Here is an 18,642-nt window from a genome sequence, read left to right as displayed (position 1 = left end):
GCCGCATAAATCATGCAGGGTCGGTTGTAATATTGATAACCAGCGGCTCATGGTGAACCGGTCGAGTCACGCCAACTCGGCTGTTATCGACTCGGCCCCGGCCCCGTGTTACAGATATCGACGCGGGCCTTGTTACAGAATCCACGCATGTTTGCCATCCGGCCATTTTTTTGATTGCATTATGTATAGCGAGACATCTGATAAGAGCGAGATGGCAGACAGTGGAAATGGCCTCAAATGGCACCGGGCGGTCGAATCAGGACTCCGTGATCTGATACCGAGGCGGGGAGGGGATGTCTGGCGGCCGAGCCGTGCTGGTCGCGTTTCCCCTTCTTCCTCCCCGCCTCGCAAAATGTTTGGTTTGCTCTCGTGATTCCCGTTGAACGGCGCTCCTCCCGCCGCTCCCGACCGATATAGGAGCGCACATGGCAAACAAACAAACAGGCAAACAGAAATAACCGGGGAGACTCTGCGCAGGTTTGAGACTCGGGGAGAGTCAACACAATTACAACAGTTGGAAGCTGATGACACAGCTTGATGTGGGGAGATGAGGAACGTGACTCTATAGATAACAACTCTGTTGTCAGTAGCTGTGTGTAGGGGATGTCAAGCTGCATCAGTGTTGACCTCCTATTGTGAATCAGTCCCTTTCTATATAAGTTACGTAATCTTTGACTCTACGTCTGTGCACAGTAAGCACAAATCAGTGTTGAAACATTATGACCACTGTCCTAATAGTGTGTAGTTCTCCATTGTGCCCCCAAAACATCTGACCCCCCACCCCCCAAACAACACACACATACACACACACACACACGCACACACACACACACACACACACACACGCACACACACAAATGTTTCCCAGCAGAACTGAATGGTCACAAGACACTCAACGGTATTCACGTCACCTGTCAGTGGTTTTAATGTTGTGGCTGATCGATGTGGTAGCTCCTGACAGGACAAAATGTACCAAACTGATATCTAATTATTTCTTTCTTTACAACTTTAAATAAATGAATATGAGGTCACAGAAAGGTGAAACATTTTTGAATGATACGCTGAGCATGTAAAAGTTTCAGGCTGATCTTATGCTGCAGTAAAACTGAATATTTGAAGGTTTTTGACGGCCGGTCTGATAAAACGAGACAACATTAACGTCCCATCGGGCTCTGTTACGTTCTGTCGGACTTGTTTTTATGACCGAATATTGAGTTTTGAGCTTTTCCTAATGACTCATCGACCAAACATTTAATTAAGAAATGATGTTCAGAGCGGTACGTCTCGGCCTTCTCTGGGTGCTCTGGGTTAATGTCCCACTTGAATAACTCCTGCGATAGTGTCTATTTTTAACTCGGGGGTTGACCTCGGCTTAATTCGAGCGGCTCATTCGCTTTATTTGCTCGTCCGACGACCGCGTCGTCACGATAATCGGGAGGAATCAGGCGCGTGGGCCCCCGGGAGGTCGCGGCTCGACCGCCCTTCAGCTAATTCCACCAGCCACCTCTCGGAGAGACGGAAACGTTTCATCTTGACCTTGACTCGCACTCGCATCCGCATCTGTCTGATTGGCTGCCCTCCAGATACTGCCGGTGTTTAACTCGCAGAGGCCTCAGGACTTCCAGCTGCGATCGACGTTTTATCGTTTTCCGCGTGCGGCGCCGTTATTGAGTGATTACGAGTCAGGAGGTAAAAAAAAAAAAAAAAAAACATAAATAAAAAGCCTTAACGTGAAGCCTTAAAAAGACTTTTAAGTTGAAGGTCTTGGAGGACATGTGCGTTCTTTGGTCCAAGAGTCAAAGCTACATCTTGATTGTCAGCCACTGGAGCGTGAAATTGAATTAGTCAGTGGATAACTGCTGCCATCTAAAGGTTGGATGGTTACCTAAGTGAAGCAGCTGAGCGTGTTTGCAGATTTTATAGATTGAATAAACTTGCTACAGTATAAATCTTTTCTTTTTTCCTCTTTTCTTTTTTTTTTTTTTTCGGAAAAGTACACATTTACTTCTGTTTCATTTAGAGACGAACATCTAACCTGGAAGCACCTGGAGGATAAGTCGCCTCACACTGCGGGGCCACCGCTGAAGCATGAAATTGAAATTATTGATGGATACATTCTGACACAGAGAGGTCTGAGAGCCTCAGTGAACTGCATCCATACCTGTCGCCGTTCTGTGGGCTCGCTTCTAAAAAAAAATAAAAATAAAATAAAAATATTCAAGTAAACACACAGGGCCCGCAATCAGAACATTTTAATTAGCTTCGACGAGCACAAAAAGCTCCGACCGCTGCTGACGGCTACCCCCTTAGACAGTCCTCCATGGCCTCCAGCTCCTGTAGCTCGTGGCAGCCAGGGCCGCAGTGGAGGCGGAGGAGCCGTCTGACCTTGGGGAGGACGGCGAGGGCCGCGCCTCTGGCACCGCTGGGGAGAAGAAAAAAGATAAATAAAAGACGGAGAGCAGTTAATTCTGACGACGTCGGTCAAAATGATAAAACGGCCGAAAGTTACGAGACTGTAAAGGTTCGGGCTCGGACGTGACTTTTCATCTCACTGAGACGCGGTGCCCCCCCCCCCGAGGTTTACGTGGTTATTTCCTAATAAATACACTCGCCTCGCGTCCCCGCAGCCTACCCACCCGTTGAAATGTAGCTGAGTTAATTTGAAGAGCTGCCGGCCCAGCTCGATGCTGTCTTCGCCGTACTGGGAGCCGACGGCCGCGGCGCTGCGCTCCAGGTGGGACGCCGCGTTTGTCCAGTCACCTAGAACAAGGGGGTGCAAACTCTCGTTATGTGCGGAGCTGAGGCTCGTTAGGATGCATCCGTCTCCCTGGGGTGTCTGAGAACTCTTGTATTATTGGTTTCGGCTTTAGCTACAGATCTATTACCACAACAACAAGCAGGTGATCATGAGTTCTATTGAAGTAGCAGCTTTTGGTTGTTATATGTATTTATCTACAATAACATATAAGAAAATTGCCATTATTTTGAATGTTTTAATGTATACTGATCAGTTTTTGTTCATTTTTATTTGAAGAAAATGTGTAATATTAAGATGTCTTGTGCGTATATGGGTAAATATGCATTTCTATTCTCACCCATTGTAGCATATGCTCTGGCCGTGGCATCGGCCAGTTCCCCCTGTAGTGGGTGCGTCTCCGTTAGAATGAGTCTAGACTGACACTGAGTCCTTTGCAGCAGGTTCAGAGCCTCATCTGAGGGAGTCAGAGTAGAAGAATAACACAAAGATGATGATATATACTGTATGTAAGAGCTGGTAACTCTTAACAGTTCAGACTCTACTTACTACTTAATGTAACCAGCCTCTGCAAATACTTGCAATATTTCGATTTTATGCATAACATTTTTTAAAAAATATATTTTCATATTTTTGCTTTATTCCTTTTTTATTTCACCATCCTTGCATCTGTCGCTTCACGGGAGCAACTGCATCTGCAACAATATCCTTGAAGGATTTATTGCGCGTTCTCATCCCGGCCGATGATTTATACATTTGTTTACTGTATCAGCATTTTGATGCAGCTTTCATGAAGCACCTGGCCTTCCTCTCTCCATGAGCTCCACCGCCGTCTCCAGGTCGACCCTGATCTCCTGCAGCCTGCGGCTCAGCTCGGATGAAGACGTCCGGCGGCCGCAGGGTGGACATACGAATCCCGTCTCCCCGTTCTCGCTGCTTTTCTGAGAAATCACGCAGAATGTCTCGATTTATTTGCATTGAAATCTCAAAAGAGGAGCTCACGATTAAACAGGTCAGTTAATGACTATGAAACAATGACGGTCGCATACCTCCAGGGGTCCTTTGCACTGGCAACACCTCAGTCTAGTATCACCGGGGCCCGGCTGCCGCTCTGTGCCCTCTCCCTCTCCCTTCACCTCGTCCTGCTGATGAACGCACGCCTCGCACTGACAGAGGAAATAGTATTGTTCATGCAGGAGACGCTGGCGCTCTTGGGTCGCCATCCTGCTGCTGTGAGGACCTGTGGGGACGGTGCAAATGTTTGGCGAAAGCAGAGAAAGTTATATGTAAATCAAGTTTTCTCCCCTCCCCTCCCTCCTTTCCTCCCTGTGCACAACCCCCCTGGGTTGTGCTCAAGGTTTCTCCCTGTTAAAAGTTTTTTTTTTTTTCCTCACCACTGTTTCGTAACGAGCTGATTTTTAACGACCCCATATGAATAAAATTTAACTGGATTGAACCGAAGAGAGCCGCACTCTGAATAAAACTATTTTGTTTTACAACGATACACCAGAAACTCAAATATATAGTCAATAATAGCTTCAGGTAGCTGTTAGCTTTAAGCTCAATTAAGTTATATTTATAAAACATTGATGAATAATATTTGGTCTAGTCTTTATATTTAGTGTTTCGTTTTCGTCCTGCATTCTGCACCTTTGCCGTCCATTTCTGCTCCGCACAAATGTTCACAACGCTCGTCTAATATCCTACCGTAGCAGTGCAGGATCTCCTGCCCAGGACCGATAACTCTGGCTGCTCGGACTGTTACGGTGACTCCAGGGGCCCCGTGTTTGCGCTCAGCTTCACGCTCACTGAGCCCTGCGGACGGATCCGAGGGACGAGGCTCGGTGTGAGCGCCGGTGCTGAACGCCAGGCTGGTGTTGGGGCGGCAGGAGTGATTGAGGAGGCTGAGAGTTGGGAATATCGCCGTGGCGATCCGAACTTCCCTGCTGGACTGCACTGGTGAGTTTGCTGCGCCTGTAAGATGCAGAAAGAAAAGAAAATATGCAAACATCAAGTGCAATAATTAAAGTGGGAGAAATGAAAATACTTATTTAGTTGTTGACCTCAGTTACAGAAGTAAATACCTCTTTTATCTTCATACTCACTCATTCTACAAGCACATGTTTCGTTCTATAATTATGGTCTTATGATTTAGTAAACACATATTTTCAAGACTGACTGAGATGCAAACAGGGAACAACCAAGTCTGAGACGTGGCGACAATCACCTGCATCCTGCAGCGTGACGATTGCCTGGGCGTTACACCTGAGCTGCAGCATGTGCCTCAGAACCGCACTTCCCAGCAGCCACAGCTCTGAGCTCCAGTCTGCGCCATCTCCCTCCTCCTCGTTTGGTCCGTCCTGCGATTGGCCCGTCGCTGCTGAGGGCCTGCTCATGCTCCAAGATGCAGGTGGAGGTCCAGCCTCGCTGAGCCTTAGGTAGAGTGTTGCTACGGTAACGGCGCACAGGAAACGCAGAGCGAGGCTTTGGCGATTTATGTGGTGCAGCAAGTGAAACACGCTCAGGTAAGAGTCACCGTAGTACGAGGTCGAGGGGAGATTCGAGTGACGTGGATGGGAATCACTGGAGTCACAGCTTGGCTCTGGCTTCCTGTGTTTGTCTCCGATTGGCTCCTTTGCCATCTGGACGTTCCTTAACCCCGCCTTCAGTGTCACCCTCAGAGCGAGCTGGGACATGACACCCATCACCGTCAGATCTGCCCCCAGCGGACACTCCCAGCGGTGATGATCTTCCCAGGCCTCCCGCCGACAGCCGTTGGAGCAGTATCGGCCGTAGCTGCAGCCGTCACACGGCACAGCGCGCAACGTTTCAGCCAAACACCAGTGACAGCGCCTGCGCTCCGTTCCAAATTCTTCTTCCTCCTTGTCCCGCCTTCTTCCTTTCACTCTCACCTCCTCAACCCCTGGTATGAGGACACAGCTGTACGGCCTGTCGGTGAGGATCACGTCCCCGGCTGCTATCCTCTCCGCGGCCACCAGGTGTCGACCTTTCTCCACACTAGAGCCAACAGCAGCTTGAGGACAAATCCCAAACATGAAAGGTCCAACAGATGGAGCCTTTACTCTTCCTCGACCTTTCTGATCCTGTGAGGCAGGACCATGATCCTCCTCTTGTTCCTTTTCCTTTACAAAGACGTGCTTGAGGCACAGTGCGCGGCGATCCTGTAGTTTGTGTGAAAGATGAGAGGGATAACCACTCTTCAAGGCGCTGTCGATATCATCAAGGCACTCCTGAGGAAAACAAGGAAACCGGAGCGTGAACTAAAGAAAAATACAAGATTGCGAACAAATCTCTGTTTTAGCTATTTGTTTCGTAGTGACAGATGACCTTGCAGTATTTTGTAATGTAACTTTGTGCGAGGGAATCGTATTTAAAGTCCTGGACTGAGGAGAAGTTGTGGTCAATTTTTTAATCTGCGTTCTCGGCAGATCGATGCCAAACCCTAATCATTCAGGCTTCTCATGTCTTCGGTAACAAAGTAAGAAGAACTGTTACTCAGGACTCTGAGAAACCAAAATCCATGCCTGAATTTAAGACACAAGTGAAGAAGAAGATGCTTAATCACGGCTCTATTTAAACTTCCGAGGGGCCACTCGATAACTGATTATCCAGCAGGTTCAATCCGTACAGCCATTGTGCCCGGCTCACATGGCACAAAAAGCACAGAAAATTAACTAAACTTGGCGGAGTCAGTTAGGCAGTCGTAATAAAAAAACACACAATATTCAGGTAAATGGTCAATTACAGAAGAAGAGCCCCTGGTAATCTACAGTAATCTCTAAATGGTACTTCATCGGTTTCTGGAAATGTTCCTGAGGTGGAAACGGACTAATCGGGAGGAGTGCGATCACATGACTCCAGACAGACTGAAGTGAGAGCTAAATGTCCTGAATTAAGAATGCTCTCTAGGGAATAAATGTTCATGAGAGGGCTTTAGTGCAAACCACATATTAAGCATGCGAGGGTGCTGGTCACAGGCCTGTTCATCACACAGCTACAGACCCAGGTTCAATCATCAACTAAAAAATGTGTTCAAAACAGGTGTTTCATCAAGTGCATTATTTAGCTGATTTAAGTGGAAGTGGCCCAGTCTCACCTGGTAACGCTGCAGATGGTAGAGCGCAGCTGACCGGTTGGCGAAGCACAGAGAGAGCTGCTCTGAACTTTGTGGAGCGAAGCAAACGCCCTGTCAGGACGGGAGACAGAGAAGCTGGATGTTGATGTACGTTGATTAGATGTGAGAAGCACACGGTTATGAAACCAAAACATAACTGTTCTTCAGGTATAACTGATTCACATTTACAGTTCATCTGGTTGTGAACCATTATAACAACTTACTAACCTTTGTGTTGCATCATAAACTAATTTTCCAGATCTTTAGGTCCACTTGTGAGAACACAAATCTGTTTAAGAGTCTACCGTTGAACTGTATTGCAATTAAATTCATTATAGTTTGACAGCGTCCTCCAGACTGCGTTCAGCCATCCTGGTGAACTTTTACCACTGCGCGACTGAGAGCAACCTAACCAACTGTGTCGCAGTCTGTCGCAGAGCACAAAGGAGAGGACGCCCGGAAGAAGAGGCGTTGTCCCTCTTGCCCTCAAGGCAGGTGCTTCAGAAACCTCTGGACAAGGACCAGCAGACTGAGGAACAGCTTTTCCCCCAGAGCTGTGGCCTTACTGAACCCGTCCCCCCACTGACCACTACACACCCCCCACTGACCAAAGGACACTGGACACTTTAAACAATCTGTTTGCACAGAACTGTAACAAATATAGCACTAGTTAAGTTACACCATATTATTTAAGCATTGTTTCATTTCTATTTCCTCTAGTGCAAATTATGTTAGAGTTCCTGGTTATAGTCTAGTTACACTTAACTCATAAATCTATCTGTATAATATGTTCATAGTGCCCCAATCATTCATCATATTCTGCTCACTCACCTGTAAATATTGTCTGTAAGCTTATATACCACACTATTTATGCTACATGAACTTACTGCTTATTGCACTTCTGGTTAGATGACAATAAAGTTGAATCTAATATAATAAAACCTAATGAACTGGCAAGTGCGAATATTAAAGAACACAATATAGATTATATAGAATACAATATTATTATTACTCTTCACCTGTGAATAATGCAGAGCAGCTGCAGTGTAGTTCCTAGTCTTGAAGCTGGAGTTGCCCCTCTCCCTGCACCTGGCTGCTTCCTCCGTGTCCTTCTGGACTGAGTGTCCTGCAGAGACCGACTCCACGAAGTCCACATCGTCCTGACTGGAAACACAAGAAACACTTCGACTGTGATCCAAAACTAAACCACAGCCTTGTCTCTACTGCCTCGTTTTAGCTGGCTACTCACGTTGTCAGACTCAAAGCACATTTAAACACATCATCTATTTCGAGCAGGGATGAGAATTTGTCTTTGAGCTCCGGGTCAAGAGCGGCCCATTTCTGTGCAACGTGGTCTTGCCACTGGACGCAGGGGAAATCCATCATGAGCTAAAAAGTTAACCGCATGGCTTTTCCTGAAATCGTCCGGAACAACAGCGGTGGGTTTGTTTTGAAACAACTCGCAGCAGAAATGCGCCACTTTCAAGCTGCCCAAGAAAAACACGAACGTTTCCGGAAATAACTGTTTAAAAGTCAAAAGTACTTACACTGAACAGCCCCTATCCGAGCTACTGTATATTATTATTTTTGCACTTTTCTTGTTTTTAATTATAACAAACCTTTATTGTGCTACGTGTTGTAGCTTGTAGATATGCAACCAAGTGTAATTTCTCCATATGCTCTCTACTCTAATTATTAATAATGTGCCATATTTTACAAATTCGCCCTTCAACATGCAGAAAGGTACCTAAGTACAGTAACAGTGATTAAGTTGTGTAATGCAAAGTACCTAAAAAAATCTCTAATAATCTTCCTAACTGCAGCGAAATTTTTATTATTAGTTATTTTAGCTGAAGTACGGCTCGTTTATTTTGTAGGAACAAACGAGCCACTTCCGACAATAGCTCGCGTTGCCTTGTTGCAGCTTTTCTCATTCATTCCGAAAGTATCGTTTATCTCGCTTCTCTCGCGATAACTCGCCTCCGGTCCCTTTACCAGGAACGAGAGAAAAGCCAGTCTGCTAAATTTCCGACAACGTAACACGGGAAACATGAGTCTAACTCTCACAAAGGGGGCAGTTGGTGTAAGCATAAATATCAGCATGACTAATATACATGTTTTATCTTTGACCAAGTGTCTCTCAGGTTGTTATTTAGCTGTGTAGTGCTAACTTGATCGTAAACTGCTAGCACTTTGAGCTATTGAGCTTCATAGTGTTACAGCTGTAAACAGTAGCATTAACTAAAGCAGTTGTTAAACTTTGCCAGTGTGTGAACTGTTAAAAATAAACACAGGCTTTGTTCACTACGGACGCAGAACAAAATATTTATGAGGTCAGAGTAATGTCTAACACACTGGTATTACAAAACAGCAGGTCTGGTGTAGTCATATAACTTACCTGCAGGAGCTCTGCAAAAACGCCACTTCATTCATTTACAGTTCACGTTAGACTGTAACTTTGTATCAGCAGCGTGGTAATGTGATGGGACAGGATGGTGTCATGCCTTATTACAGTGCTAACAAATCCATGTGTGTTATTTTTAGGACCTGTACAAAGGCTTACCGGTGAACTGTCCCGTGCTCCAGCTGCTGGTGAGTAACCAATGTGAGATGTCACCATGAAACGTGTACAACATGATGAATGGGGTCTACTACAGCTTTTCCACCTTCATATTGGGTTGTGCCCTAATCCCATTAATATTTATCTATAGATTTTAGCTGAGATACTGGTTATGGATGAACTAAAGAGATGTGAATTTATCTTTGTGGTCCTTGTGCCTTTATTGTAAATACAAAACAATGGTAGATAAATATTCTCACTGCTCAGTTTATGTTATTTAAAAATAATATTTTGTCAAATGGTAATCCCACATTGGGTAAAGTAGTTTTGACTAGAGAATGCATGGCGTATCTCCCCCCAAAAAACAGAGCAAAAACCCTAAACAAACCAAACTTGACACCACAGACACAAACAAATTTGTTAACCAAGCTAACCTTAATGGACGAGTCCCCATTCCTCACGACCACAACAACAGGGAGAGACACAACACCCCATAAAATGTGACACCAGGGGACACCACACAGGATATCCAAAGTAACAAATAATATGTAATTGATCTTCTCTGCCTTCTTTATCTCCACTGCCACTTTGAAGTTAATAAAAGGCAAATTGGCAAAGGAAGAAGCGTATTATTTGTCTCAGAATTTAAATAAATGTGTCTGGTCTGTACACGGAGGAATTGAATTCATGACACTGGTGCGTCTTGCATCGAGTAGGATGATCTGTTTGCTTATGAAATCCTTCCTTCCCTCTGTGTTTGTCAGAACATCCGTCAGATCAGTAATGCCTCGGGCCCTCCCAGGTTCCGGCTCATGATGAGCGATGGTCAGCACTCGTTGTCTTGTGAGTATCACACGGTAGCAAAACAAAAACTTTCTGACAGTGGGTGCACTTTGTAAAATCACTGAGGCTGTACTAGATAATGTTTCCTGCAGACCTCACAATAATTATATGTACCATAAATTATAATGTGTAATTTTAAGAGAATTACCAGCTTAAAAGATAGATAATTAAATGAATATATGTATTTGTGTATGCAGCGTTCCTGCTGGCCACGCAGTTAAACAACCTGCCAGAAGATAACCTCCTGGTACCGAACTGTGTGTGTGTGCTGAAGAAGACCATCACCAACACATTGTCGGACGGCAGGTATGTGTTCCTACCTTCTTTTTTTCTGTGTTTGCTTCTTGTAGTCTCTTCAGACATTGCTCTTCTTGTGCTCCAGGCACGTGGTGATTGTGATGGACTTAGACATATTGCAGTCAGCTGAGGAAACCGGAGGGAAGATTGGAAACCCCATTCCATATAACGCAGATGGTACGGTTCTTTAAAAAATGTGCATAGATGGAGACAGTAAACGTTAACAACCAGCTTCTGCAGGTGCCTTACTTAGTTTGTTGACCTTGCAGGTAAGACTTTGTCTCCACAGAAGACGTCATCGGGCGCCTCTGAACCGGCGTCGCCTCCGTCTCCTCCAGCGCCTGGGCCGTCTTATAAGAGCAGCAGCGGTGAGTGTCACGTCACGGGCTTCGTACACAAGGTTCTGATGCTTCTATAGACACTTATGCTTTGTCACGTAATTGCTGGACAGCGGCAGACGGAGAGAAGGTCTAAAAGTGATGCAATAAAGATGCTTTGGTTTAGTTTTTGTTGACAGGGACAGATCAAGCAAATCTCCTGAAATATTGTAGATTTTTCTTTTGAGCCATTCTCGCACATTTTCATTTCTTTGCATGTTGTTGACAACAGCATACGAGCCTTTAGTGTCAGTGGATTTCCCAGTTTCTTTGAAGTTTGCCTACATGAGTGTTACCTGCTCCAGTTGGTTTGGAGAAGCAGACAGGAGTACCGACATGGAAGTCAAGTAAACATCATATTTAGAATATCATTACAGTTTATTTTTCCCCTTACATGACACTGTTCCCAAACTGAGAAATGAAACATTTGTGTCTTTCTGCTCAAAACCGTCAGACTCCAATGACAAAAAAAAGGCCATTTTATCTCGCAAGACACAGGAGCTGCTGGTCTAACACTGAGTTTTTTAACTCATTAATTCTGACCCAAATTCCTGACACAATAACACAAAGCCTGAAGAAGTATTCAACATTCAAAGGTGCTTTTTAAAAACGCTTCATACTGCATTAAATTGCAGTTCAGTTGTTCTAAATTTCAGATTATTTAAACTATTATTTATTATTTATTATTATATTATTTTTATATATGGCCTTGACGTTCTTTCAAATCATTTGGTTAAAGAAAATAAATAATTCTCCGTCTCAAATATATATTTCAGCACTTTCCACTGCCTTCAAGTCAAAGGTGCTCTAATTTTCAAACATAACAAAACAATTCACTCTCTGCTCATGGATATTACCTCTCGTCTTGATTACTTCAACTTATTTGCTCGGCAGACTACAGTAATTAAATACTTAATATAATTAATATATAAAAAAAAACTCCTTAAATAGCAATTACATGTTGGCTGATCACGAGGTCTTAACTCAGCCTGAATTCTTTGTTGTTGAATGGAAATCACACAACCTGTAAACAAGTACAATCAGTCAGAAGGAATGAAATGTACATGACTTCAGTCACAATGTCAGTGGAGCAAGTGAAGAGTTGTTGTGTCCTCAGCTGTCCTGGTAAAAAAAAAAAAAAAAGTGATCACAGGGACTTTGATGAGTCTTGATTATTCTTACACTCCCCCACCTCACCAATAGAGGGAGCCATGTACTCTTTGAGCGAAGAGTGCTGACAAATGACCTGCTGGTCCTGTCTCAGCGCTTTCACTAATGTTTCACTATGTTGTTCTGGGGCCATAATTTGGTACCAGCAGAGACGCTGGTTGTTCCTCTCTCAGTCTCATTTGCGACACCACTCTTCAACAGTCACTATGTAACAAAAAGTAAATCCGTGTTTTCATTCCTCTGATACTCAAAGCACTTTTGTGTTCGGCTGCTGTAGTCTGAGCGTGGGTTAAGAACTCAGTGGAGCAGGATCACTGCGTGAAATGCTGAATGAATGGGGGACTGCAGTTCCGTCGGCTCAACTACCTTTTTTTCATAACACTTAGATTGTATTTACAGCTCAGCTAACGGCGCGGGAAAACTTCACGTTGCCCGCTGGCCACAGCAGGAGTCCATTACTCTCCCCTTCCACTATTTCACCACCAGACGGTCCTTTTATTTATTTATTTTTTTTAAGAGAACAGGACTTCCAAATGTTGGTTGGTATCGCACTGGCTGCTGCCGTATATCATGCCCAAAGTAGCCTGTGTTTTATTGGATCTTCTTTTATTAGCTTAGCCTTTGTTTCACTCACTCGTTTTATACCACCAACAGCTCTCAGCATCGACATTGATTTTGTTATATGGCAGGAACATACCCGATAGTCCTCCTCAGTGGAGGATGTAGGCATGTGGGTGGGTAATGAGTGCTTGGTATACTGTGTGTTTGTGGGTGTGTAGGTGTGTGTCTGTGTGTGTTGTGACTGAGGGAGCTTGTGTGGGCCGATGGCTCCTCCAGTTCATGGCTTTATGAATATTGTGTTGTGGACTGAATCCCCTAGAAGCGATGCACAGATGGAGGCAGCCAGCGAAAGTCAACTAATTTGACTCAGCAAAGAGGAGGCTGAGCATTAAGCAGTTCATCAGACTCTTTCCTCGTTACGTCCTCTGATCCATTTTCCCTCAGAGATCCCACCAGATATAGAAAACCTGCTGCTCTGTTGAATTGTTCGGTTGATGAAACGGTCCCGCATTCCTCCTTTGAACCAAAAACAAGCCTCGCACATGAAATGTTTTCTCGCTCCGAATGCAGCTTAGTGTGTGATTGCTTTCCAATATTTTTGCAAATTGCATTTTCGGTAAGTCAATACATTTGTGTTCTTTAACAAGATTGCTAAATGCCACACATTTTACTGAGCTGTGGGCGATGTGACTACGGGAGGCAGCGATTTTATTTCAGGGTCTGGGTTCAAGCCTCTGCGAAGACTTCACAGTCCTGGAGCGTCTCGGCGAGTCCCCGGCTGCTTCCGTTTCGCCAACTTGGCCCGTTTCTGTCTGTTTCTCGTAGCTCAGCTCCTCCCAGCGAACACATAAACATCCGTCAACACATACCGTAGCTCGTCCCCTGACGCCACTTTATAGATCTATTAATACACGGGAGCCTGACACAATCAATAAACGAATAGATTTGTTTATTACTGGAATAATATAACAGACAAGAGGAAGCAATAAAATGAAAGTGCTGCAGGCGGCAGGTGCACAGACACTAACCCGCTATAACATGACTGCCTGTCAATTTTGGAAATCCAGACTCATCGTTGCATCTACTGCTCAAGACCTCTTAATGTGTGCTCGGGTATCGGCACCAAGACGGAAGCACTTCAAGATACTTCAAGTCTTCCAAATTGTGAGATGAAGTTGCCATGAATTAGACCAAAGATCTTCAACAAAATCATTGGCTGATTAGAGATTTTATAAATATATTTTTTTAACGCACGCTGCAGAAGAGAAGCTAACAGTGCAGCTCGCTCCCATCAGCCAACTCAGACCAAAATGTTTTGGTGATTCACCGTCTCTGCTACATTTACAGTAGCTACGTCTAAAGGTAAAGTTATGTGTGTTTATGGCAGTTGCACGGCCACCCTACTGTTGCACACGTTTGAAATTTGAACGTGTGTTATTTAAATGGCTTAACATTGAATGCAAAATAATTTGCATGGGGGGCGGGTCCTTGGTCTGAAAAAGGTTGAAGGCCCCTGGATTAGACTTGTTTGTTCAGCACATCCTGCAGATGCTTTATTGGTATTTCACTCTGGAGACTTCAGAGGCCTAGTCAACAACTTGAATATGTTTTTGCGTTCATCGAAACATTCCTGAACCTGAACCATCAGAGAATATCATGCCACAGAAAGGAGGCAGTTTTGGAGATGTTTTAGTCAACATTATTTGGTCCTTCATATAGTTGCTCAGAGCCTGCGTCTGTTCACTTTCTGGTCATTATATTTTACCTATTGACGACGTTGTTCGCATGTCAGTGGCTGTAATGTTATTATGTGGGTTTGTCCTCTGCAGGTCAGGATGAATATTATAGACCGAATAATAACCGTGTTGTCCAGCAGGTTCCTTCTGGACATTTTCCCTGAATGAGTCCAGATAAACTGAAAGGAAATACACACGCGTGTATTTAGCGGTTGGAACATCCTTGACGATGGCAAAACCAGTAAAAAATCGGTTTCAATATCACAGGTCAGAAGAGAGCGCAGCGTACTTTAATTAGCTGAATGGAAAGCACCCTCATCGGCTGTAGGCACAGAGAAAACCCTGACCTCTGATATGGAGTGGGAGGATGCGGTCAGAAGCGTTTTCCTTTTTTTTTTTAACAAATTCTTACAAATGTTTTGAGCTTTGAAAGCCGTTGAAGCCCGTCCTCTGAACTCCGTCAGTCACAGGTGGGAAAAATGTGGGAATATACGAGCCACAGCATTAACATGCCGAAAGGTCTTCAGGAAAGAAAAACCCGTCTTTCGGCAGTAGGTGCAAAGTCAGAGGTCATGACACGGACTGTTCTGTGTTCCCATTTAAATATTCATCAGCAGCCATCACTTGAAATAGACTTCCTTCAAACTGCTCCGCACACAATATTTAAATTCCTGAAAGAGATCCGCAGTTGCTGAAGTGCGGTTAAAAAAAAAAAATATTCATTATTCATCACTAACTATTCTCTGCAGGTTTCCTTTGTCCTCACAAGTCTCTCTTCTCCCACAAAAAACACACACACTTACCCTCTTTACCATTCACTTCCTCTGTTTATTGCTTCCTTTCTGTCTATATATTTCCATCGTCCTTCAGGACCCAGTGACAGGAGCCGCTCAGTACATTATTGGCATAGATATTAGAAGCTGATCTTAATCACAAAAAATGAGGACTGGACCTGGATGGGGCTCTGCGTCCCTCTCTTGGCTCTGCTCTTCATCCCCCTAACCTCATATCATCTCCCCCAACTCTCCCACCACCGGCTCCCTCCCTTTAACGCTGCATCCGGATCGCGTCGGTATGAATATTGATGTTAATTACCCCTCGCCTCAAAATAGCGGTTCAATCTGTGATTTCCCCACGGAGTTTGCTCATGACACACACACACACACACAAGTACACACCCACAAAGCGGGGTATCATGGAGGTGAGTATTTGTTCTGCTCTGGAACAGGAGCTTAAATCAGGAGAGCGGTCTCTGTGGGACTCATTCGTTTTATCCCTAAAAATTCCTCCCTCCCAAAGTTCTGTTGCACAATATGGTGAATATTTCATGCCAAGCCGTTGCATAAAAGCTATTTTGACAACAGCTAGCTTTTTATCCTGAATCATACTGATGGGGCTGATGCGACTTTACTGTGGGAGGTGAGATTGCACCTCATGAGTCTGTGGGCTGATCCAAACTGGCCGCGTTGTCTGGTATTGTCATTTGTTAAATAAGAGCAGTAAAGCCGAACAGGTGTTTGAGAGATGTCTTAACTTTTTTTTTTTTTTTTTGCTGATTTTGAAATATTTAAATTAGGCCTCGACTAAAGTACGTAACATTTAAAATGATGTTAACAGTTTAGGCCTTCTACGGACGGCATCTTTAATTTAACAGTGGAAATACATGTGTTTCTTTTTCTGTTTTACAATTAAATATGTTAATAATTGACTATTAGGAACCTTCAGTCATTCACATTACTTTATACTGTTCTGCCTGTTTAATTTAACGGTCATGCTGCATGGATGTAATTAAAACTACTATGTTTGGTGCCTTGGCCACAAGACGGATATTCTGATTACTAATCCTAATTATTCTTCTTGCCTACAACTAAAAAGCACAAGTAGAGTAATTATGAAATTAATAATTAATTGGCAGACTCGCCCGAAGAAGAAGAAAAACTGTTTTTATATTTGGCACAAACTGATGTTAACAGGGGAACGAGTAGCTCAACGGAGAGACTCGGACTGAGAGTTTTAACTTTCTCAGGCAGTTTATCATTGTTCATGTGATCAGATAATAGCAGTGTGACGGATATTTTACCACTGCTGAAATATTTTGTTGGAGTGTTTAAGATTGGGTTTAATCATGGCTAACTGATAGGGAAAGGCACTGACACTCAGTATTATCGTTATCAAGTAATCTGTTTTTAATAGAATTGTTTTAAACGGTTCCTCTTGAAAATTACCTTATTTCCTGATGCCTGAGGCTTGTTTTGCTCCATCATCGGCCCAAAACCCAAAGAGAATCCATTTACAATACAATAAAACCAAGAAAATCAAGGATTTTTTCAGTTATCAAAATTGTTGTTGATTGCACTCAATGAATTAGTAAATGTGCTAATCTTCCAAAACTAGTAAATTGCAACCTTATCATTCCTTCACGTATCTCGCTTTGTCTCCCAGCAGCCGTTTCTTCTCCCAGAGGCCGCGGAAGAGGGTTTGTACCACCCACAACAGCGTCGCCCATGAGGGCTTCACCCTCAACGTTTTCACCCAACAAATTTTCACCCATGAAGGCTTCACCCTCAACATCTTCACCGAGCAAATATTCGCCCATGAAGGCCTCACCCTCAACGTCTTCACCATCAAAATATTCGCCCATGAAGGCCTCACCGTCAACGTCTTCACCGAACAAATTTTCACCCATGAAGGCTTCACCCTCAACGTCTTCACCGAGCAAATATTCGCCAATGAAGACTTCACCATCAAAATTCTCGCCCATGAAGGCCGCGGGTGCTTCTCCAGGTTCTTCAACGAAAGTGATGCCTATTGCTCTCCTCAACCCCTACCAAAGCAAGTACGTTAATGTGTGTGTGACGTCCACGCACACGTTTAAGATTCGGTTAAATGAATCGCGCTCTGGCTCTGCTTCCTGGTTTGCCGCTCCTGTTTTTTTGGGTAGCTCTTTGGGGCATGTTTGAAAATCTGTGTTGGTGCAGCCTTGTGCGAGAATTATTATTTTTTATTTTTTTCCTGCGCGAATGTGTGCGACTCGGTGAATTTGAGTGTGTGCTTGTCAGTCAGCCCGATTTGCATGGAAATGAAATGACCGATCTCGCCTCGGTAACTGACACTTTTGCAGCAGCCACTGCTGGGTCTTTATGGTCTGCTGCTGAGGTTTTGATTCTGTTATTTGGCCCTTTGGGAATTTGTCCAAACTCGTTTTTACCTTCCCTCCTTTCCTCTTACAATTTCTCCTTCAGGGTTTCATTTTACTCATGTTTCCACCCCCCCTCCCTCTCATTTCTTATCGTTGCGTTAAGCTTAAGTTTCTGTCTCTGACCTTAAAGCTGGCTACAAAAAGACAAGCGCACGTTATGGCAAGATGTAGGTGTCCAGATTGGAGTAAAGGTACCTTATCAAAACTCTCCGTGTTTTAGGTCTGATAACGTAGCCCCCTTTTTGAAATTGTAAGCTGTAAAGATAACTGTGCCTCTAGGTGTTGTAACAAACTGATGACTGTTCTAACTTTGAAGTTGGGGGAGTGTCGACCCTGAGTAAAACAGATGACTTCAGCAGCTATGCCTCCTCTACGAGCATTTGAGTGAAATGAAAAACGTAGGTGTGTGTCCGCGTGTGACACAAAGTGTTACATGCAGTCATATTTAAAGGGATCCCGCGTATGTGCACAAGGTCTTTAATGGCCGTTTGCATGGCTTTCTCGCTCCATTCTGCCAGTGTTAAGTAAAAGCATCTAGAGCAGACTATAATTGGCTTTTGACTGCAATAAACCTCGGTGTAGCAGTCTTATCCATACTGAGCAGGAAATGGGGTTCACTGAGGGCCAGCAGCTGCTCTCATGATAGGGGATTTAATTGCAGGCAAAGTTATGGTATGAATATCCTCCACTGCACAATTATCAACGCAGTCAAAAGGCTCACTGCTGCATAAAGTGCCGAGCTTGGCTGGCTGTTGTTAAAAACAGAACAAGAAGCAGATTTAAATGTGCCCAGACGTTGGCAGATGTACAACACCTAGTTCATTCTTTGAAAAGAAAGTTGCTGGATTTTTTTTTTCTTTTTTTTTTTTTTCTTTCATGAAACTTTCCAAAGCCTGAAAAGACACTCGTACAATTTCCCTGGGAATTGTTCCGTTTGCGCAGTTTGTTTTTCCATTGGCAGCTGATGTGAGCTGAGTTTGGATGCTCATTAACAAAGAGGATTCTTTCA

General features: G+C 44.1%; 2 protein-coding genes across 3 annotated transcripts in view; one reads left to right on the top strand and one right to left on the bottom strand.

Moving 5' to 3' along the window:
- Positions 1-823: 823 nt before the first annotated feature.
- Positions 824-8,367, bottom strand: smyd4 (SET and MYND domain containing 4). The gene is made up of 10 exons (XM_047606218.1): positions 8,140-8,367; positions 7,910-8,054; positions 6,873-6,962; positions 4,983-6,006; positions 4,463-4,729; positions 3,805-3,995; positions 3,555-3,696; positions 3,096-3,212; positions 2,637-2,760; positions 824-2,422 (listed from the first exon to the last, which is right to left on the bottom strand). The coding sequence occupies exons 1-10, from the start codon at positions 8,274-8,276 to the stop codon at positions 2,299-2,301; spliced, it is 2,361 nt and encodes a 786-aa protein (XP_047462174.1). The 5' UTR covers positions 8,277-8,367; the 3' UTR covers positions 824-2,298.
- Positions 8,368-8,837: 470 nt separating this feature from the next.
- Positions 8,838-18,642, top strand: part of LOC125021760 (replication protein A 70 kDa DNA-binding subunit-like) — a 41,489-nt gene continuing 31,684 nt past the window's right edge. Inside the window, exons 1-7 of one of the 2 annotated variants that reach the window (XM_047607931.1) lie at positions 8,838-8,973; positions 9,435-9,482; positions 10,215-10,293; positions 10,491-10,599; positions 10,676-10,767; positions 10,860-10,958; positions 16,880-17,270. In XM_047607931.1, coding sequence (XP_047463887.1) covers positions 8,941-8,973; positions 9,435-9,482; positions 10,215-10,293; positions 10,491-10,599; positions 10,676-10,767; positions 10,860-10,958; positions 16,880-17,270 — 851 coding nt within the window. In that variant the 5' untranslated portion in view covers positions 8,838-8,940. Of the gene's footprint in view, positions 8,974-9,434; positions 9,483-10,214; positions 10,294-10,490; positions 10,600-10,675; positions 10,768-10,859; positions 10,959-16,876; positions 17,271-18,642 lie in introns of both variants that reach the window. The other variant, XM_047607930.1, reaches the window with a different exon arrangement.

This window comes from Mugil cephalus, chromosome 15, assembly GCF_022458985.1.
Source record: "Mugil cephalus isolate CIBA_MC_2020 chromosome 15, CIBA_Mcephalus_1.1, whole genome shotgun sequence".
Lineage (NCBI taxonomy): Eukaryota > Metazoa > Chordata > Actinopteri > Mugiliformes > Mugilidae > Mugil > Mugil cephalus.
Note: the sequence above shows the minus strand (reverse complement) of the source record. Positions and strands in the feature narration are given on the sequence as shown.